This window comes from Dermatophagoides pteronyssinus, unplaced genomic scaffold (assembly GCF_027571235.1).
Source record: "Dermatophagoides pteronyssinus isolate colony J.1.1.1.1 unplaced genomic scaffold, Derpt_VIB-CSIC_2022.12 sq0007, whole genome shotgun sequence".
Taxonomy (NCBI): Eukaryota; Metazoa; Arthropoda; class Arachnida; order Sarcoptiformes; family Pyroglyphidae; genus Dermatophagoides; species Dermatophagoides pteronyssinus.
Genome location: NW_027461531.1, coordinates 1332566 through 1356321, shown reverse-complemented (window position 1 = coordinate 1356321; position 23756 = coordinate 1332566). Strand labels below are relative to the sequence as shown.

General features: G+C 29.5%; 1 protein-coding gene across 3 annotated transcripts; it reads right to left on the bottom strand.

The window, feature by feature from the left end:
• Window positions 1-15108: 15108 nt before the first annotated feature.
• Sin3A (SIN3 transcription regulator family member A) lies at window positions 15109-23075 on the bottom strand. 3 transcript variants are annotated; one of them, XM_027343048.2, is made up of 10 exons: window positions 22950-23075; window positions 22155-22805; window positions 19399-22083; window positions 19246-19335; window positions 18405-19185; window positions 17772-18341; window positions 17443-17712; window positions 17207-17376; window positions 16340-17152; window positions 15109-16194 (listed from the first exon to the last, which is right to left on the bottom strand). In XM_027343048.2, the coding sequence occupies exons 3-10, from the start codon at window positions 22036-22038 to the stop codon at window positions 15682-15684; spliced, it is 5847 nt and encodes a 1948-aa protein (XP_027198849.2). In that variant the 5' UTR covers window positions 22039-22083; window positions 22155-22805; window positions 22950-23075; the 3' UTR covers window positions 15109-15681. The 3 variants fall into 3 exon arrangements, with proteins under 3 accessions (XP_027198849.2, XP_075676723.1, XP_027198850.2); XM_075820608.1 differs by lacking the exon at window positions 22950-23075 and having other exon boundaries at window positions 22620-22774; XM_027343049.2 differs by lacking the exon at window positions 22950-23075 and having other exon boundaries at window positions 17207-17373; window positions 22155-22772.
• Window positions 23076-23756: the final 681 nt, after the last annotated feature.

Here is a 23756-nt window from a genome sequence, read left to right as displayed (position 1 = left end):
ACGAAAAAAAAATTCCAGAATTGAAAAAAAAACATTCACCGGTATACTACAAAACATCAATTCTGGATACCATCATAAATGTGAGCGAATTTCTCAATCGGTTTTTTTCTATCCTATGAAAGTTTATTGTTTGAAAAAAATTGTTCATGAAAGCTTTGTTACTGAAAATTATTTCGTCCATCCATTTTTTTCAAACTAACAAACAAACAAACTGTGTATAGATATTCTACATAATAATGAAAAGGATAAGAAAAAAATAGATATTTTAAAAACTATAGTAAAAAACAAACACAAATGTATGGATCAGCTATGATAATAATGATAATAATTATAATCAATAATTTATAAATCAAGCAAAAACAAAATATATGATTCATAAATATGGACAATAATATAATATTGATAATCCTGAACATTTCTCTTTTAGTGTGTGTGTGCATGTGTGATTTATTTTCCGCTGTTGTTGTTGTTGTTGTTATTTTTTATTATTCCATCATCAATCGATTCATTATTTATTCGTTGAGGTTGATGAATCTTTTGTTCACTGAATACAAACTGATGTTCAAAGTTTTTTCTGGATGGTGATGGTGGTGGTGGAGTAAAACTTTCACTGGTTTATTCACGCATGTGAAAAATAATAGTAATAATAATAAACATAATGATGGTTGTAATCACAGAATCCACTATAGAATATTGAAAGGATTTTTGTTTTGTTTTTACCATTTTTTTATACAAAAAAAAAAGTTAAGCTGAAATGAAAGTTATTATTATTATTTTAGTTCATCATCATCACTGTCGTTGAAAAAGTAAATACTATTATTATATGCATAGAATCTTCATTAAGATTAATTAGTCGAAAAAAAATGAAAATTTTTCAATGAGAATTATGTTTTTGTTCAACAAAAATGCAAAAATGTAGTTTTTTTTCACCAAACAAATTTAGAAATTTTCTCATCATCATTCGAATAATGAAATACATTGAGAACAAATTGATATTTTGTTAATTTGAATTATTCAATTGGAACTTGATGGACCTGTCATAAGTAAAGATCATGATGTTGATATTTTAATTCATAGATTGACCATTTTTTTTTACTTTATTACATCATTGTCATCAATGAACTAATAATAAAAAATAATCATGATGATATCAAATCAAATGGAATTTATGATGATTATCATTATCAATTATGACAAATCAATGTCATCACCAAGTGTGTTTCTTGTTTCATTCGATAAACTTTTTTTGTTTGCCTTTTTTTTTGTTTTGTTTTAGCATCCCATTATGAAAAAAATATATTCCATTCAATTATTCAGTGTTGTAAAGATAAATAATGATTTTTTTTCTTATTAATCAAAATTTTTTCTGATTAAAAAGAAAGAATAAAAAAATCAAAACAAAGAGTACCCAAATACCCCCAAAAAAAATTTAATTTCAAAATTAAACAAAATCATAAACAACAAAAGACATTTGACAAAAATAACACAATACATTCATTTTTCTTTTTCATCCTACGAGAAAAAAAAACTTTCGAAATAAAGAGTGAAGAGATAACAACAACAACAACAACAACAAAAACTAATCTTTTGTTTGCATTATTGTTTTCTTAAATATTCCTTATTTTTGTTTTTGATTTTTTTTCGATGTCAGCCCAAAGATGATGATGACGATGAAAATAGTAACCATTCTGGAATTCACGATCAGATTCCACAGATTCATATATTTAAAAAAAAATGTTGCATTTATGTTCTATTCATCTTCATCGTATTTCGTTGTTGTATGATGTTAACAATTTATGTGAACAGAATTTATTTTATTTCATTATTTTTATTTGAAAATTTTATTCCAAAATCACCATCATCATCATCATTTATGATGATGTTATATTGATGATGGCTTGTGGTAGATGTTGTCTACAGTTGTATTTGGATGCAATACATATCTAATATTAAAATAAAATTTATATTTACCGAAAATAATAAAACAAGACAAGAAAGATATTTATAAAAAAAAGTGAAAAATAAACTGAGAAAATATTGGAGAAAAAAAATGATTGTAATGAGTTAGTGTTTAGTGATCAGATAAACCCATACAATACAAAACAATACGGTATACGCGAAAAGAAAAGACAAAGAAGAAGAAAACATCGGGAAAACAATCAACCAAAATCAATGAAATGAAATAAAATAGAACAAAAGATGTTTTTTTTTCGCAACCAATACGAAATAAACAACAAAAAAGAGAAAGAAAAAAAGAATACTAAAATCGCCAATCATCATCATCATCATCACTATGTTTTTTTGGAACATGAAAAGACATATCTCACACTATCCTCATCCAATCTTTTAAAAGGGATAGTGAAGAAAAAAAAACATCTTTTTCTTTTCTTTTTAACCATCCATTCATTCATTCATGTCGCACATTATAGTCATTTTTTCATTATAAAAAAATTAATTTTGAAGAAAAAATATGATTGTTGTCATTATTGTTGATGGTTGCGGCTGTCATCATCATCAGAATTGATTATAAAAGCCTAAAAATTCTACACAAACTTTAATGGGGATTTTTTTTCTTGGTTTGTTTGTTTGCTTAAGGTATAATAATATAATGCTTTTCAACAGTAATTCATTGTGTTACACACATATGTGTAGCACATCCTTGTTTCAGGAAATTTTCCACACAAAAACAACAACAAAAATGAAGCGAAAAGAAAAAACAGCAATTATTGAATTGAAATCACCATTTGACAAGAAATAAAAACAAAAATATCCAAATTAGATGAATATTGAATGATGTGAAGGTAAAGTGTATGCCTATGCAAAACAAGTCGTACGCAACAACAAAAACAACAAAAAAAATTTGTAATCTAAAAACAAGATTTAAATATTTAATGTAAATCGGACCATTGAATCTATATAAAATTATAAGTGTAATGTATGTTTTTTCCAACAAAAAAAAACGAGAAGAATTCAAAATAAAATCCAGAATAATTTTTATGTGTGTTGCGTTCATGTATCATTCGACTTTTGATTATGGAACTTTGAAAAGTCAATTTTTTTTCTTCGCTCTTTCATTTTTTTTCTCTTCTCTTTTCACAAGGGATATGAGGATACACAAGGTTGATTCAAGTGATAAATGACCAAAACCAACTAAAAAAACAACAACAGTAAACAGTAATAAGATGATAGTATGTTTTTTTTCTGGTTAGTATTTCACATCAGCATATAATAAAACAAATATAACACCAATGATAACGATGAAATAACACACACACAAAAGACCAAGCGATTCTTGTTCATCATAAGAAAACACTAAAGCAAGAATAAATGAAAAAAAACACAACATTCTCACGGGAACAGTTATAATAAAATACGGTCAAAATAAGAAAAAGAGAGAGAGAGAGAGAGAGAGAGAGAAAGAGAGGAAAAATGTACTTTTTTATAAAGAAAGTCATACTCAACAACTAACCAATATATTTTATCTTTGGTAATTCATTTAGTGAATTCAACATCAACAACAACAACGAAAAAAAAATCGAATTCAAAACAACGAGAATAATAACATCAAAGTAGAAACTTTTTTTAATATTTTTTTGAAATGAACTCTATCATTTCATATATACATTTTAATATTTCACACATGAATAGATGATGGTTTATGAAGTTTATACTTTTTAGGTGTGTATATAAAAGAGGAAATGAAAAAAATAGCTAGAGAGAGAGATTAGTTGTTTCAATGGAATGGAAAAAAATTTCATAGAATTAATTAATACATGATGATCAATGTGATGAAAAACTGTATTAAAAAACAAAAAATTTGATCTTATTGAAAGAAAACAACCACAATAACCAATTTTGTGTTTCAATATAATACTTTTAAATAAACATCATAATTTAAATTGATGATTTTAGTATGTTTTTTTTCAATTTTATCTTATTTTCCTCAACAAACTATTATCTAATGGTAATGATTCGAATCATTGACATACTAAAATGACTATCATTCAAATATATTTAAGGCTATTGTGCAAATGGCAATATAATATATGTTTTTATACAACAATTTGGAAGAATATTCCTATCCATGGTCAATGATAATGATGATGATGATGATGATGGAATCGCCCAATAGATTGTTTAAACATGCATTCATTCGTGTTTAGATGTGAATAGAATTTATCTCGAATCCACAGAGATTCGTTCGTCAACAACAAAATCAAATACAAACAGAAAAAAGAAGAAAAAAACAATTTAGGAAATCGTACGGGAAATAAGATCTGGACATACATTAGAACACACAAGCGTAGAAAAATAACTCTGATAAACATACCTTTGATGATGACTAAAATGGTTAATTGTCTAAATATTTTATACAAACAAAACGGAAAAAGCATACAAATTAAAGTAAATTTCTATAGTTATCATGTTCTTTTTATTATTATTATTATTTCGTCATAAAATTAAAAAGACAAAGAAAACAAAATCCACCTAAATCCGGTTGATTGTTAAGGATTTTTTTCTTTGAACTTAAGAAAAAAAAGGCTGATAGGTGATAATAAACAATACTGTTCGGTTTAATAGTCGATCACAGACAAACACAAACACACACCTATATTCGACCACGTTCGAATGATAAAATGAAGAAAAATTTTATCTATGTAATAACAAAGATATAGCATAATGGGGATATTTTTGTTTAATTTATATAAATGATGATAATAATAATTTTGTATAGTTGTTTTTTGTTGTTGGTGGTGTTAGTATTAGGATAGAGACAAATATATTTCAAAGAAGTTTGGCCTAACAAAACATTGGAATAAAATCTGTAAATATAAATAAATTACCCATTACATTCTTAAGGTTCATTCTTAGGCTTTATGTTTTCTTTATGTTCAACCTCATCATCATCATCATCATCATCATCATCATCATCATCATAATCGGGTTTCCAAATAATCTTAACTGAAAAAAATAATAAAAGGTCAATTATTATGAATTGAACTCAATAATATCATAATGATGATTATTATTATGTGACTTTGATACTGATCATCGATTTACGATGAATTAAATATTATTACGATAATCATTATTATTATTATTATAGGTTTTTATGAAATAAAGATAGAAACGATAATAAACATCAAAATGGATCAGAAGCGAACATGAATTAGAATGAATAGAAAAAAAATGATACAAAAAAAAATCAAATGATGCTATATTAAATCAATCGTGATTCATTACAGAAAAGAATTCATTGTTGAAATTTTAAAATGAAAAAACAGAATGATAGAATTTCTTAGACTAAACAATTTGGAAAATATGAAAAACATTAAATCCATCAAATGTTCAATTTGATAACAATTACAATATTTGATTTAATGATAATACAATTAAATTTATTCAATACAAATAATAAAGATAATCAACATTTTCATTCTAATTGATGATTAAAATCATTTTGGCATAGAATATTCTTCTTTTTTATTTGCTTAGTAACATTGATAATTTTTTTTTGATTTTATTAAATGAGAAAAATAATTCAATTTAATTGAAAAAAAGTTCAGAGATTCTTATAGCAAGACTGACGACATCGATGAATGATGCGCAGATAAATAAGAATTACAAAGGGAAAATTTGTTTTTTATTCAAGATTTGGCATTTTATATTTGCAAATACCAAAAAAAAGCCGTCATTCATTCGATTATTATACAATTATTATTCAAGCTAAATATTTTCGGGAATTTGTCGTTTTCATTTTTATGATTTATGAGATTCTAAATTTTCAATCGTAAACTAATTTTTAGTGAAAGTAAAGGTCAAAGGGAAAAAAATTTCTTGAGAAATGTATACCAATTACGTATTATATGAGAAGCTTTTGTCAAAAGCCAACTCACTTTTATCGAACTGCAGTTGTGCAAAAATAGTTACATCATCACATAAAGTTTTTTTATTGATTCATTTTTAAAAATGGAATTGAAAGATTTGGTCCGAATATTGAACAATATCGATGTTAATCTATCCAATAATAATGGCAAAGCAGGTATGATAGATTTGAGAAATGGCGAAAATCATGATTCAAATCGATTTAAAAATAAATCTAATGTATCGACAAATTGTGGTGACACTCAGCCCGAAATCGATCGATCATTGAAAAATATTGACAATCGAAAATTGCCGACTGAACTTGAAACCACCAAAAGACCATCATTTATGGTAAACTTGTTGAACAATGAAAAAACATGGATCGGTGTATTGGCGGTAATTGATGATTCCATTGAAAATTCCTATCTACATAAAAATTTACTTGATACACTTTTTGTTCAAAGTTTTCTTTCTTCGTCTAATATGGCTAAAATCGATATTTCTATCGGCTGGTTCTTTGATTCAATCGAACTTGAAGTGAAAGAAATTGATAACGAAACAAATTCATTGTTGTTTCTTTCCCCGACCATTTTAAAAAAATTTTGCATTAATTTCTCTTATCAAGACAAAGTTCCCTATTTGAAACAATCTTTAAACAAAATTACCGAAGAACGGCCACCATCATTGCATTTATTTCTTGAATACGAATTATCAAATGGTCATGAATTTAATAATGGCGACTTTATTCAATTGAACAACAATAATCCATGTGAACAAATAATTGATAAACTTATCAAATTTGAATTGATAAGTGAAAATCCATCGAATAAACTACAACTCGAAATCAAAAATTATGGTGACCAAAAATTTTTCTTAAATGAAAGTTTAAAACTGTACACAAATTGGGAGGCAGCTTTCAACGAACGAATTATGACATATGACCAACCATTTGAAGATTTATTGATCTGTTCGATAGAATGGGCAACGGGCGATGAAAATAATGAACAAAAATCATTGTTGGTAAAATTCTTACCATCGGATTTTTATCTCATTTTACCTATTAAATTAACACAACTCATCGTCAAACATTTTTGGCAGTTTGTTAATAATTGATTGTATTCATTTTTTGAATTTCTTTTTTGTAATAAATGATTAAACAAAGATTTTTTGTGTTAGATTGATTTAATTTGATTGTAAACATTCGGAATGTTGAACATCAAGTAAAAAAACGGACATCATTGACCCCATGTAAATCATAAAAAAATGTCTACATGTCGTAAACGTAAATTTCTTGCTATTTTAAACAGACATTACAATTTTTCAATTTCTTAATTTAATATACTCATCATGACCGATACAATGACTAGAATTTCTGAATTCCTATTATTATGATTTGTAAATTAAATTTAGTTTGATTATTTTAGATGACTAACACATACACCAGATATTGCAGTAGTCCTTCCATAAATAAAACCTTCATGCTTCCAAACGATTTCATGAACGGAATTTTTAGGAAATCAAAAAGGCCACATCATCATCATCATAGCACGACTATAATATTACATTACAGTCTATGTTATTAGTATTATTATTAAAAAAACGGCAAACGATGGCGATAAACCGCCAGGAAAAAAAACAAACGAGACCATACATCGGTAATGATGATGATGAAAATGTTGAAACATGCATTACCGTATCCTCTTCAGTAACACGCCAAACATACGCAAAAAATTATGTTTGTGTGCAAATTAGCTTTTGAATCACTGTATGCATATATGTTTGATGATGATGCATTTTGAGTATAGTGAAAACAATCTTCAAACAAAAAGAAAAAAAAGAAATACATATGGTACGCGATATACCGGGATGTTTACAAAAAATGTACGGTGCGGACAGAATTTTTTCCTAGATATAAGGGGATAGAATTCATTGCCAACTTGAATATCATAGGATTGGTTTCAATATATAATTTATTCAATAAAAGCGACCCTACTCTATAGGATGACTATTCAGAATTAGATGAAAAATATGTGTGGAGAGATTGTTTTTATTCTATTATGTTTTTTTACACAATATTCCTGAAGATGCTGCTATCAAATGCTATGAAATAAAGTGAACATAAGAGCCACTTGAATCGACCTGGCCATCTATACTGCTCTTGTAACTTGCTGACTCAATTTGGGTTGTCATTAATGTTATTGTTTGTTACTATCAGTTGATGTAAAATTTGTCGTTACTTGACTATTTTAGTTGATAATAAATTTGAAACTGGAACATTCTAATATTCTAAGTAAATATACGCACCCACACGTATCACACACACATAAATGTTAAATGTGTATATTTGGAACATTTGAATTATAATGATGATGATGATGATTATGCGCTATGACTTGAATCAAAATTTATTTATCTAGCAAATAATGATGATAATAATAATAATATTTCTCATTCCAAGAATATCTATGAAAATCTAATTCAATTATCCAAAAATGATGATGTGATTCGGTTTTATTCCGAAAAATTCAAAGCTATATTTGTCGCCATTATAAAACCGACCGAACACATGATACCACTTCAAAAAAAATGATCAAAGTGAAAAGAAATAGATTTGATATTAATCAGAAAAACTTGGTTAATACCAAATCCTTGACTAATCCTTCACATTTACATTGATGTGAATTAACAAAAAAAAGTTTGGCATTATCATAATGATATTTATAAATCAAATGAAAGGATCACTGAATATGACATCACCATATATGATTATTTTTAAAAATTATTCATTTATTTATCACTTTTATCACGGTTCAATTAATTATAATGAATGAAAAATAATAATGAAAACAAAAAAAATCAGAAACAAATGAGAGGTCAAATGATTTCATTTAGTGAGTTGTGATGATAATAAAATTGGTTCCATAAAAATAACAAATATTGAATCAAACTAGACAATATGCCAGTTGGAACAAGCCTTTAGGCATACCCCCACAAAAAAATAACCTTTAGAAAGCATCCAAGCGCATTATCCACAAACACAGACAAATATTTTTGAGCGAAGAATCTCTAGAATGAAAAAGGGTAAGGAATAATTTTTCATTTGGTATACACCATTTCTTGTATACATTCATTAGTGAATGTTCTCCACGCACAAATCAACTGGAAAAACTAATTTGTAAAGTTGATGATGGAAATGTGTGTGTGTGTGTGTGAGAAAGAGGAAACGATAGTGAATATGAACCAAAGTGAAAATGAATGAACGAATATTGTGCATCAGCAGTTGTGGTAATCGTAATCATCAAGAAACTAAAAACAAACAACATGAACAACAACAACAACCGCGACGATGACGAAGAATGATACCAACAAACATCCGTACGCATTAATTGAATAGAAAAAAATTGAATAAGGTGAATTCATTGGAAAGTAAGCTGCAAAAAAAAATGTAATGTATGCATCAAACGAAATAGCTTTTTTTTCTTCAAAATGAAAATGAAACCAGAATCGTATTTCTGTTTTTTTTTCAATTTCGATATATTGAATAAGTATAGTGCAGTAGAAGTATTGGTAGAGTGGTAGAAAGATATATTTAATAGTACTGAACTATGGTCTGTATATATAGTGGTAACAACAGTTACATTAATTAATTAACATTAATATAATATACAATGATTGTTGATCGAGCAATCCTCAACACTCCCCTTGTCGATATACAATCATTTACCACTTAAATACGACCTTGATATAAATGACCAAGTAACAATGGTAAAAGACCACCAGGCAATCCATCAGAATTATGGTTGTACACAATGAACCATCGATATACAATTGCCACAATCAGATCACGATTTAGATTCGGAACTTGCTTCTTAGTTGTCGTTGTTCCAGCAAACGTCCTAGGAAGAGTGAACCACAAAACTTGTTCAAGCTCCCCTATTTGCGTAGACACTTCTTGTCTGTCATCACACTTGTTTACAATTTCACTGGATGATCCAACAAACGATTCATCACACGAAGTTGACGGTACCACAATATCATCAGAAACGTCAGGCAAGCTTTCACCAGAAATAGATGCAACAACTTGTTCAACACTATTCTCTGCTATGCCGTTCTGTTCAGGTACTTCGACTGATTCGAATTTGTTCACAATTCCTTGATCACAATCACTTCGATAACATCGCTTTTCTTTCTTCATCCAATTGTAATGACCTTTCTTTTCCACACGATTTTGTCGCTCTTCTTGTCTCTCCACCAAATTTTTTGAAAAAGACAACAACGACACTTTAGCTTTCGGCATTCTAGCACGAACCAAATACATGTTCTCATGGCTACTTGATCGATCTGCATAGATCACTGGTTTTCCGCTCTGATAAACAACAGTGCAGTCGTAATCACCCTTAAAATGAATATCACCACGTTTTGTCAACTGACCAAGTGATATCAAATTCATCGGTGAGCTTTCGACAAACCACGAGTTGGATAAACTAACTGTTTTCCACTCAAAGCCATTATGAATTTCAAGTTCAACTGTGCCAATCCGAGACGCCTTAACTAAGCCACTACGCGTTATAATGTCATTAACTTTGCAAGAATGGAGATCCACGAAGTACTTCCGATCATTGAAAATATGTCCACTTGCACCACCATCAGCAAATACTTCACAGTATTCATCAGCTGTCCATGATGATCCCAGCAAATCAGACAAACAAGGCAAACCTGCCATTTCAGATGATACAGACATAACGTCTTCGACTTCATCATCAACTCCATGATTCTTTGCAATAACATTATTACGATTCAATACTTCAAACTGCCTAAACGTGTCAAGGCCCATAACCTATTGAATAAGTATAGTGCAGTAGAAGTATTGGTAGAGTGGTAGAAAGATATATTTAATAGTACTGAACTATGGTCTGTATATATAGTGGTAACAACAGTTACATTAATTAATTAACATTAATATAATATACAATGATTGTTGATCGAGCAATCCTCAACACGATATAAATTCTCTCTTTTTTATTACAACAGCGTTTTCTTCATTCCAAATTAAACAAGAAAAAAATTGATATAGGGTTGCAAATGGAAACATGGAAATAATCAAAATTAAAGAAAAACTTAACTATTTGATTCTCATTGTATAATCTACTCATGGCCATCATGTGTGTGTGTGTATGTGACGTGAAGTTTCAGAATTTATATTAGCTATGATGTTTTTATTTTACTCTTTCATAAACACACCGAATGATTTACAATATGGGCCACAAGTTTTAAGGTATTGGAAAAGGAAAAGAAATAAAAGAATAAAAAAGAATTTTGTTTTTTTTCATAATTTGAAACATAAAATAATAAAAGAAATAAAAATGAAATTTTTTTATTCTTTTTTTTGTGAAAAAAATATAAACTAAACGTTTGAAAAGAAATTGAACCAACAATATGTGTGTTTAGTAGATTCTGATATTTTATTTCATTTTTGTTGTTGCAATCACGATCTATCTATCTATCTATCGTCATTCCTATTACATTGATGCTTATTTTTTGCATTGACTTTAACATTAAAACGGGCACACACACATAAGAGAATAAAAGAAAATCAAAAATCAGTGAATCAAGAATAAAAGTAAGAAAATAAAAATATGAGCATCTTAATGAAATATCTTAAAAAATATTCTTAACCATAATGAATGAATAAATGAAAAAATTGCATGTTCAAGATGGGGAAAAAATATGGATATATGAATTTTTTTTAAATTACATTTACATACGTTGATTACATCATGATAATTACTATGATATTTATTTTTTTTGTATGATTATTATTTAAATAAACAAATATCATCACAAACATCATACATCATTTGATCACTATTCTTTGTATGAAAACTATTCGAAAAAACAGGAAGAAAAAAATTTATTTTTTATCATCACAATATGATCATTATTCATCTATAGTTATTATTGATTCGTAAATATCTCTGATTCTGATTAATATTTATTCAGATTCTTACGAATTTGTTTATAGTTTTATATTGATGTTGATTTTTCTTGATTTTCAACGAAATCATTATCATCAACAACCACCGTTAAATAAATATTCCTTTGAATTGCAAATTTTAAATGCACATTCCATTAGATCATTATGGGAAAAAATGGACATTATGGTCAAATATGAATGTTGAATGATGATGAATAAAATATACTTTTTTTTCTATATTTTCTTTCTGAAAATTGATATGCAATGCGTGGTTATCAGAAGAAAAAAAATTCAAAATGATCATGAAATCTATAGAAAAGATTTTTATTTTCCATTTTTCATCCAAAAAAAAACTCTTCAAACTTTATTCATAGCAAATAACATTTGAAAACAATTTAAGTTGACTATATCTATTTTGGATTTTTCTCCCTCTTGCTTTTTTTCAATAATAATATCCGCAACCGATATCAAATGAATTTTTTCTTTTTTTTTCTTATTCGGTATGCATTTTTTTCAAACAGAACAAATATTGACAACTCTAGGCACGAATCCAATTTATGTTAGACACACCATAAGTAAAATTTTTTAGATTTTTTTCCCTCTCTTATCCCCTTTCACACACACTATCTCTCACTCGACAAAAAAAACGACACCATCATCACACATCACTTATTCTCTACATAACATCAATTCTGATTTTTTGTAAACTTTTTATTTTTTCAAAAAAAAATAAAATTTGTTAAAAAAAATTTCAAAAGGAAAAAAAACGACCCATACTTCATATTCTTCTTGAAGCTAATGATTTCCAACAAAACGTACGATCATATTATATAATCATAATAAAATCATCATCATCAAAACCACACCCCCACGCCATCCAAGAAGTAAAAAATATTGGTGTTGATGTGAATTGGTACAACAACGAAAAAATGAATAACTTTCTCCCTCTCTCTCTCTCTCTGTGTGTATGAAATTCATTCCATATATTACAATCCTCAAATCATTAGATTTCCATTCATATATTACCCGGGATACAAATATCAAATTGGTTATTTAAAAAAATATATATTGATTATAAATCGACATACAATATCTTAAACAACAATAACAAACAAAAAAAATGAACAAACGATCATGGTAATAATGATTCCGGTAGCCTTAAACTTGGTTTTAAATGGTGAATACAAACACATACACACACGTACGTGAATTACTCAACAAAATATTTGAAACAATATTTTTTTTTCTTTTTGTTACACACGCAACATTATTACTAACCATAATAATAATCAAAAGCAAGAAAAAAATATGTGAATCTATACATTTACTTTCATCACATACAAGGGATAAAATCTGGAACATCAACAACAACAACAAAATATACAAGCCGAAACAACTTTTTCATTCAATATATACGATTTGAGAATCTTTTGTCGTTACCGAAAAACATATACTAAAGAAAAGATAGTATAAGTAAGCAAGAGAAGAAGAAGAAGATGAAAAAAATGATGATGAAAAGAATCGAAAAATAATAATAATAATAATAATAAATTGTACATGTATGTAATGCTAATAAAAATCTACATTTCTTTCTTTCTTTCTTGTTTTTGTGTTTTGCTCATACAATATTTATCATCATCATCATCATCAACATGACGATCATGATCTTTAGTAACAAGAATAATAAGAAAATAAAGAAAAAAAAATCAGAATATAAAAAAAGACCATGGATCACCACCGCATCATCATGATCATGAATGAAGTAAAAAAGAAATAACGGAATGAAAATCGGGAATAAAATGGAATATTTAAAAAAGAGCAAAAAAATCTTCTTTTTTTTCGTCGTCATAGACGTTTGTCGCCGTCCATGTGAATCAATTTTTTTAGGCACCGAAAAGAAAACTTTTCTCGGCTATGAAACCAATTCCTATAGGCTTGAATATGGATCACTACACTCATCTGAACCATATTTCGAATGTCTGTTAAAGATCACTTCTATTATAGTAAAATCAATCTAAACGAAACAATCACAGTCGAACGACATTTACAGAATATTTGTGAAAAAAAGAGTTTTTGTTTTCCTTTATAAAAAAAAAGAAATTTTGCAATTTTTCCCTATTCTTCCTCTCTTAGATTACATCTAGTTTGACTGTTTTTTTTGCCACCCATATAAAAGACAATTTTTGGATAGTTTTTGGTTTCTACATTTGTATTTTACTATTATATTCCACACAACATGGTAATGAATAAAAAATAAGAATTTTTTTTTATTTTGACCATTCTTCTTCAACGACAATTTTTATATGAATGACGACAACAACAATTGAACATGTCCAAAACAGAATTCTTTTAAACAAACTAAAAAACCAGTGAAAATGGTTTTTTCCCATACCGGAATTCTTGCTTGTGGTTGTTGATGTTTGTTCCATCATGTAAAAATGTTGACTGAATTTTTATTCGACATTCTTCAACAATGACAAAAAAAAATTCAACAAAAAAAATATATTCATTTTTTTCTTTTGTATTTTCGAATAATTTTTTACGATTTTTCTTCCAAAAAAAATGACAGATTCCAGACATTCCATTTTTTTCAGTTGATTTTTTTCTTTGTTAGCTTTAATGATGAATAAAATCCTATTCTACAAATGTAAAACGATAAATATATACAGTCCATTGTGAAAATATGATACCTTTTAAAGTTTTTAATGAAAAAAATCTACGAATATATTTGTATGGGTGTTTATAAAAAAAATCACAAGACAAATATTTCTCAAGAAAATAAATTTACTAACGAAAGAAGATGAATTTGATTTCAATTCCAATTGACCATTATAATAATAAAATTAGTCCCTTTAATAATGAACAAAACTTTCAAGATAGAGAAGTAAGCTAAAAACATTTCGAAATTTAATTTTATTTAACACACCATCATCATGAACAACGACTACAAAACTGTGAAACAACTTTTTGTAACCACAAGAACAAAAAATTCAAAATCAACAAAAATTATATGATGATCATAATGATAATGATGGCGGATTATAAAAGTTCCAAAATAACAACTTTCTGAAATAAATAAAAAAATCATTTTAATTATATAACAACTTATTCTCATTCAACAATGATAATGATTATTTTGAAAGTTTTTCATTACATCATAAACAGAATACCAAAAAAAAAAAAAAAAAAAAACAAACAAATTTTTTTAGCCAAATGTTTAATTGAGCGGATAAAATTGTTGTTTTAAAAAAATTACCACATTGTGTATCTTCAATTTTGAACTCAAATAAAACATTATTTTATTCTATGATTTATTTTATTGATAAGCATTTGATAATGAAATTTGTACAATGAGCAAAAAAATGACAAAAAAAAGAATCAATCAAATAAGACCGTTGATGGATTGAAAAAAAAATCGAATTCGAATCTCTATTTATATATATGGATGTGTTTCTGTGTCATTATCATTAAATGTGATCAATATATTTTAAGCAATTGAATAATCATCAATTGAAAAAATGAATAATAAAAAAAATATAATACAAAAATAACAATCAAGCTTACGAACAAAGCAAGCAAAAAAAAAAATGTCAAGATCAATGATTAAAATGATAACATTTGATAATTATAATCAAAACAAATCAGGATAATGGAAAAAAATGATGAGGCCTATTGTTCCAAAATATTTTTCTTGAAAAATAAATATTTATGTATAAAAAATTATTACATAATCAGTTCAAATAGATTCGTTTTTCTTAGTATGATGAAAAGTTATATATTATATCTTCGTTTCAGTTTTAATGATGATAATTTTTTATGAATGATTGTGAAAGGGAAATTTTTTAAGATTTAAATAGATATTTATAATATGTACGATATGGTATCACTGATTCAGAATCAAATTTGACTTTTTGTATTATTTTCTTTGATTCGGATCTAGTGCCGGTAATTGAATCTTTATCAGCGGATTTTTCAACTAAATCAACATTTGAATCTACATTTGTTGTTGTTATAGTATTTGTTGATGCTTGTTGTTGTTCAATTGATGATAATGATGGTGTCGTTTGTTCGGAAACTTTAAGCGATATTTCCGTTTTCAATTTTTCATCATTTTTAGAATTTTCATTTACATCATCATTGTTTAGTTCATTTTCCGATTTTATATCAACAGATTTTTCAATTATCGGCTGATCATCGTTGTTTTCCGATTGATTCAACCGGAAACCAGTTGTGTCCTGTTCGAGTAACCATTTTTCATATCTGCATTTATTACTTTCGGTACAATTGGCATCGACCCAATCTGAATACCACTTATTGAATCGTTTAAATTTCGACTGAGATATCTTCTTATGACTCTGTTATTTTTCATTATATTTCGGATGTGCACAAGGTAACGGGAAAGGATAAATGATAAAGCAAAAGAAAAAATTTTTTTATTGAAATTTTCCACTGTGTTAATAAATGTTGTAATTTATATATTAAAAAACAAAATCAATTTACCATTCTTGGTTTATCGATATTTTTCCGGTATAGAACCGTTTCATTTTGAACGAATATTAATGATTTGAAACGATGAATGTCAAATTCACATTCATTATTAGCATCAGTTGTATCCTTCGTCTTATTTTTATCATTATTAGTAGCAGCATTAGCCGAAGAAGAACGATTTTCACTATCGCCTTTGGTAATGGCTGGTTGGTTAATGTCCGATGCCGTTTCTTTATTCGTAATTTTTTCATCATTAGTACTGTTCGGAAGATCATTTGATTCTTTTTCAGAACTGTTGCTAGTAGAATTAGTTTCTTCATTTGGTCTTGGAGATTGTTGTCCAGCTTCGTTCGAATCACTATTCATTTGGGCGATAGGGTCAAATGAACCCTTATGTTTACGAACATATTTCTTTAGAAAAGGAGGATTTGCGAGAAATTTTTCTGCGACCAATTCATTCACTTTTTGTTCATTCATTAGACACTTCTCTCTTTCTTTAGCAGACATGTTTTTAGTCGTTGATCGTAATGTACGCGACGATTGAGGTATATTTGAATCGTCATCACCATCATTTGTTGAATCTTCATCGTCATCATCGTTTGATTCCAATAAATCGATCGTAATTTTACCTTCACCTTTGTATATAACAATTTTATATCGATTATCATCGGGAATTATTTGTTCGATATTTTTCTGATATGAATATTCCGCTTCAGCTCTTTGTTGAGCAGTATTACATAATCCACCAGCTGATCCCGATTTACCGGCTTCAAGATATAATTCTGTACACTGTTGACTGCATTCATCAACGACGATATGTTGAAGCTAAAACAAAATAAATAATGAATATCGATTTAAAACAATAACTAAATTCATTACCTGACGGACAATGTTTTGTACAACTTTGTCTAAAGTAAAGGCAATGTAAGCATGAATACTGAACATTTCTCGTAGGTTATCTTCATATTGGGTTGAATCAAGATTTCCATCAAGCACTTGTTTGATCATATCGACTAAAGTGGAAAAATAATTTTCAACTTTGACATCTGCTAAGAAAGAAATAATGAATGTAAAAAATGATTAGATTTTCTAAAGCCATATATTACAATACTTACGATTATTTCGTAATCGAAGTAATGAAGATGGTGATAAATTACGATTTTGATTTTCTTTGACTTCGTCAGCGGCAATTTGTTGAGCACGCTTATGCATCTTGCTCAATCGTTCACAGAGAATGTTATGTAATCGGAAAAACAAATACCAAAAATTGTTGACAAAAAATAGCGAATATTCTTCATCCGGATTAGAATTCAACATTGGCTGTGGCTTGATTTCAGTTTTTTCATTCTTGTTGGGGTCATTGTATTTTTCCAATTTAATGTGTTCTGCAAAAATGTAAACAGGTTATTATCACAAAATTCATTAGAATATGTGAAACACTTACCAAGAGTTTTAGCTTTTTCATTTTTGGGTTCATCTTCGATTTCATCATCGGACAGTTCACCACGTGGTGTAGCAAATAAGTCTGGTATAAAATGCCTCATCAATTGTTTAATTTTACGCTTATCTTCCTTATGGATAGAAGTTTGCCGTTTTACATGATGGATGATAAGATTACAAGCGACATCTATCATCGATTTATCAGGATAAGCAAAAATCATGTGTGGCATTTGCAGCGTTTCGGATTTTCGATCATCTGATTGACATGTATCATTCACATTGTCGTTGCCATTCGAATGTTGCGATGGCCATTGAGAGGATTGTTGTTCATTTTGTTCACTTCGTTCCTCTGCAATATTTTCAATTTCGGTCAATAGGGATTTCGATCGTAAAAATTTGATATCATTCTGTTTAAAGCTTATTCCTTGATGATCTAGTGATTTTAAATAATATTTCTCATTTTGTTCCCGCCAATTTCGATTGAATTGTTTTTGCGCGTCTCTCCATTCTTCATCTTTTGAAATAAGACGCCGTAAAACTAATGGTATGACATTTGCAGGAGAATTTTTGATTCCTTGACATAAAAAACAAAAAGGATTATGTAAAATCACGCAAAAAAATCAACAGTTTGACCTACCTTCAATGACGTTAACGGAATTTTCTCCATAAATTCGACGTATGGAATTTATGTGAATGACATGCGAACTTCCACCCAAAGTATCATCAAGTTTGAAATTACTTTTTTCTTCTGAAGTCATGGCTTCCATTTTCCTTTGAACGGATTCTAGAACTCTGATGGTAGAAAGATTTGTTTCGATAATGAGATCAAGTTCATATCGCTCATCTTCACAACGATAAACATATTCTTCATATTGAGTTTTTCGTGAGGACACGAATGTCGAATCTTCAGACCATGACGGAAATGATGCTAAAGTATCGTTCAACACTTCACGACAAAGTGGTGTACGACCTGAACATTCTTGTTTAGCACTAGACTTTGGTATAGTTCTATACGATACACCATAACGTTTACATGAGGCGAAATCCACCTCAGCAAATTCATTATCGCGACGATCACGAAATGATGCAATACGATTGCTGAGACCCTCCAGATGACCTATACTACTATTAGCATACGAATTTGTATGATATGATGAATTACTCAAACTATTCATATATGGATTGTTGTACAAATTATAGTAGAGATTGTGGTTCGTAAGATTGGCCGAATTCATTGATAAACTTCCTTCTTTAATGTTCAACATTTCTTTGAAACGTTTATATAAATCCGGACATTGTAAAAACAATGGATGAACAAGTTGGGCAAGCTCAGAACGATTGACAATTTCATTGTTGAACAAAATCAAACAACGTAAGAATGTTTCATAGTTATATGGGGAATTCATTGCCAATCGTAACTGTAATAAAGAATTTAAATAAATTAGAATCAAATCTAAATAGAGATATTATAATAATACCTTATCAAAAAAAGCATATTCAACAAGGTCTCCCATATATTTTCCAGCTTCAGGAGTAGCTGTTTCACGAAATGGTACCAATTTGGAACGCTAAAATTTGATAAACAAAAACATTATGAGTGAGTATTTTGTAACAAAAAACGGTATACTAACCTTCAACGAAACATGTGGAGAATTCGATTGTTCGATTTGATTGTTTGATATTGAGCGTTTAGGCGTACGATGAAATGCATTTGGAAATGCATTCGGGGTGTTTGAATTTGCAATCGAAGTTCGATTTGGAATAACCGAATTCGTATTGATCACGCTGATAGTCTTTTTTATGGACATTGAATTATGTTGTTCATGACTTATAGGAACAGTTTGGCTAGGTGGTTGATGGGTATAATTTGAGCTACTAAGCTCTAGATTAGCTTGATGATGGTGGCCATATTGATTCAATGATGATGTGGTCGGATTTGCTGAATTTTGAATGCTATATGATGGTGAAGAATTAATTAAATTATTACTATTGTTCATATGATGATGATGATGAGAAGTGGCGTTTGTAGCTTGATTTGGATGCAACGTATGTGTAACAACACCACCAGCAATAACACCGCTTGAATTGTGAGCATCAGGCAAAAATTGACTGAATTCTTGCAATAAATCTGGTTGATTTTCGAACAATTTCGAAACTTTACTGAATACTTCCGATTCTGTGAGAATTTTTTGCCCTGAATTATCCTGTTCTTTTTGATAGCTTTGTAATATATCTAAAAATTGTTTGTATATTTCTGGTTGATCAAGAAAACGATTTTTAATCTTATTGACATAATTTATGGCATGATTGAATTCAACTGGTCCACTTCCAGGCACATTAGCGGCATTTTGTTGGCTTGCATTAACAAGATGATGATGTATTGTCGTTGCCTGAGCCCTAGAATTTGAATCAATATGCCCAGAAGAAGATCGATGATTGTGATTTGATGTCGTTTCAATACGATTTTGGTTGAACGAAGGACAATTCTGAGTTGTTGAATGCGGTAAAGATGTCGATGCTAACGATAAGTTCGTTGTTTCATTGCGCGGTGAAATAGAATTACCAAAAGTGTGATGTGAATGATGACTCGGAGGACCACCATGATGGAGACTTTGGTTTGAAGATGTTAAGGAAGGACTTCTAACTAAATTGCTCGGAATCTGATGAATGTTTTGGCTTGAAGCAACAATCGCATGACCAGCAGGAGCTGTAACAGCTGATATAGATTGTTTTTGATGCGTCGATGGTGTTAATGGGGTGTTTGGCATCAAAACAACATTTGTTGAATTTGGCATTGATACATTCACCTGATCATTCGAATGTATTTCAATTTTGTATCCTGGGGGTAAAAATGTATTGAATCCGACAATCAATTCTGGATGACCCTTAAACAGGTTTGAAACACGTTGTATAACACCCGGAGTATCGATAGATTGTGATTTAAATTCTTTCATTATGTCCAAAAAATCATTATACACTTGCGGCCTATCATTGAATTTGAATTTTACTTGATCCAAATAGGAAAGTGCATCTTCAACTTTCAATCTTTGAAATTGTTGTTGTGGTGCCGATTGGGATGGCGTTGGTGCCGATTGCTGCTGTTGCACTGAAGAGGTAGATAAATTAATCGTCGATAGATTGGTTGGTTGTTGTTGTTGCAGTTGAGACGATGGTGTCGGTTGTGATGACGAATTTGGATGATGGTGACCTATTTGATGAAAAATGGCACTATTCGGCGTGGCTGTATTCGAATTAGTATTAGGACCAGTTTGGACGAATATAGGCGCGTGATGTTGCTGACTGTTAGAATGTGATGAAATTGGTTGTAAAGTAACCGTTGTTGTACCAGGTACACCGGCCACTGAAACATTACTTGTATTTATTACGGTCGCTGTAGTTGTCGAATTCTGTTGAATGGATGCATGCGATTGCTGATGGGGATGATTCGATGTTGTTGCCATTGTCGCATGAGCAACACTGTTTGATAGATTTTTCTGCGAAGCGATTGGATCTTGATGAATGAATAAAGCATTAATGGGTGTGCCAGTTGGTTGTGATGATGGAACATTGGAAGTGCCAATGGCTACATTAGTCGCTTGAAATCTTTGTCCAATAGGTAATGTTGTCATCGTTGGTTGAGCTTTAAGAACAGTATTAGGTCCAACAGGAATGGCGGTAACTTGTGGATGGCCGCCAGCAGTGCTAACAGTCGCTCCAGTAGGTAAAATGGTCGCTGTACAAACTACCGATGATGAACCTGTAGTAGTAATACCTGTGATTGTCACCGGATGGATTATCGAAGTCGTATTTGCTACAGCATTCACTGTTTGAATTTGAGCTTGTTGTTGTTGTCCAGCTGTACCAACGACATTGGCAGCACTAGTAACCACTAAATTATTCGGTATTGTTTGCAATGTTTGTGTCACACCAGTAGAAGCATGAATCGTAAATGTTGCGGTTGCGGGGGATGAATGCTGCACCAAAGATTGAGGTTCATGATTCTGAATTGAATGATTTGAAGTGGATGTTACGGATGTTGGTTGTTGAGTCGGTGGTGGTGTTTGATTCGCTGTTGATGATTTATTGAGTCTTGTCTCATTTGAAGTAGCTGTTATAATTGTCGCTGGTATTGAAATAGTACTTGGTTGATGTAAAATTGCGGTAGGTTGTTGATGCGTTTTTATCGTCGTTATATTAGCTGTTGGTGGTGGTTGCGTTGCAGTAGCCGCAACATTGACGATATTATTCGCCGTCACATTTGCTGTATTCATATTGACTATGTTTGTAATTTTGGCTTTATAATCATCATTTCAGCTCTGTAATGTAAAGAAAAAAACGGTTAGTAAAAACATTTGTCCTTTTAATCATTGATTCTTTAGATAATTACAAAATATTATTTGAACATCAAGAGTGTTCGTTTGAAATAAAAAAATTCTTATGGAAGGATAAATCGACAAGTGAATTAAACGATGAAAACCAAGAATCTATTGAATCAGGTGTGAATAAATCAAATCTGGAAAAATGATAAGATGACAATGATATCAGTATGAACTGTGAAGATTTTTGATGGTAAAATGAATGAATCAATGATCATTTCTTCCGGATTTTTTTCAACTCACACATTCATATATTAGCACAAACACAAAATAATCAATTTGTTCATAATTTTTTCAATAAACGGAAATTCAAAGATCTCATTGATAAAAATTAAATGTGTTTGGGAAATTTCAAATCACTTCATAGAAAAAAATAAGCAAACTATAATGATTATTGATGAATGATGGTGTAATTCTTTGCTGTTTAATCGATAAATGATGCTTATCGTCGATAGAATCAACAAGAAATAAAGTACCTTGATGTTATTATTATTGTTTTAGATTTTTTTGATGGCGGTGGCCGAAAGGATGACGACAAAAAACAAGACGCCAACGATGATGATTATGATAATGATGACTACGGCAATACGATCAAATATTCTTCAAGTAAAGAAACTGATGAAATGATCAACTATTTGGCTGGTATTTTTTTCTTTTCTAGGCTAAAAAATACAAAATATATCAATCGAGAGAATGCCAGCCAAATGGATTGGATGAATGTATTGAATCGAAAAAAAAAGAAAAAATGCAAATGCAACAAAACAGTTGTTAGTAGTCGCAATGATTTTTTATTTCGTTTTTTTTACTTTTGTTGTTGTTGTTGTTGCTTTCTTGCTGGCTTATTGGCTTGTCTTGTATTTTGAGGTTTTTTTAGTGTCGATGAGGAGGATGAGGATGGTGATGATGAAAAAGAGAAAGAGGGAGAGCAATAGAATGAATTGAAACAAAAAAAAACCAAATCGAACGAATTCGTCTTTTTCATCAAAAAAAAAGATGTTTGTTTGGAAAGATATATAAGTGGTAAAAAAAGAGCACGCATACAAACAAGCAAAAAAAACCTGAACACACATATAACGAATTCAATTCAATCAATGTGTGTGTATGTATAAAGTCAAATCAATACACAACATAAAGTTCTGTAAATGAATATAAAAAAAATACGATGTATCAGACAACTACAACATCACCGCCACTACTACCATCATCATTATCATCGCACACACACACACAGCGAAAACACGCTCCCGAAAAGAAGAGGCAAATGTAGAAGATATGTAATTTTTTTTAGTTAATATCTAACCTGGTTTTTTTAGTGTAAATCCACAATCAACCCCGAAATTGAATGAATTGAATTGAGTGTTTCAGCATGTTTTGTTTTGTGAATGTGAAAGCAAGCAGCACACCAAATCATCAAACAACAGTCAGCGAAAGAAGAAAAAACGAGCGAAAATTTTGGACAAAAAAATGGACATTATAAGAAAAATACGCGCGCGCATATATTGCATTTGAAAAAGAATTGTTGTTGTGTTGCTACTTTTTTTTCTTATTTCGCCAAACGAAAAATAACCATCGAATATGGCTGCCATGGCGCTGTAGCCAGAAGATACCATTAT

Coding starts and splice junctions, on each gene's coding strand:
- Sin3A (XM_027343048.2), bottom strand. CDS start 22,038: ATGAATACAGCAAATGTGACGGCGAATAATATCGTCAATGTTGCGGCT. Junction 19,186..19,245: donor AATATGCTTTTTTTGATAAG/GTATTATTATAA, acceptor TCTTTATTACAG/TTACGATTGGCAATGAATTC. Junction 17,377..17,442: donor ACTTCGATTACGAAATAATC/GTAAGTATTGTA, acceptor TTTCTTTCTTAG/CAGATGTCAAAGTTGAAAAT.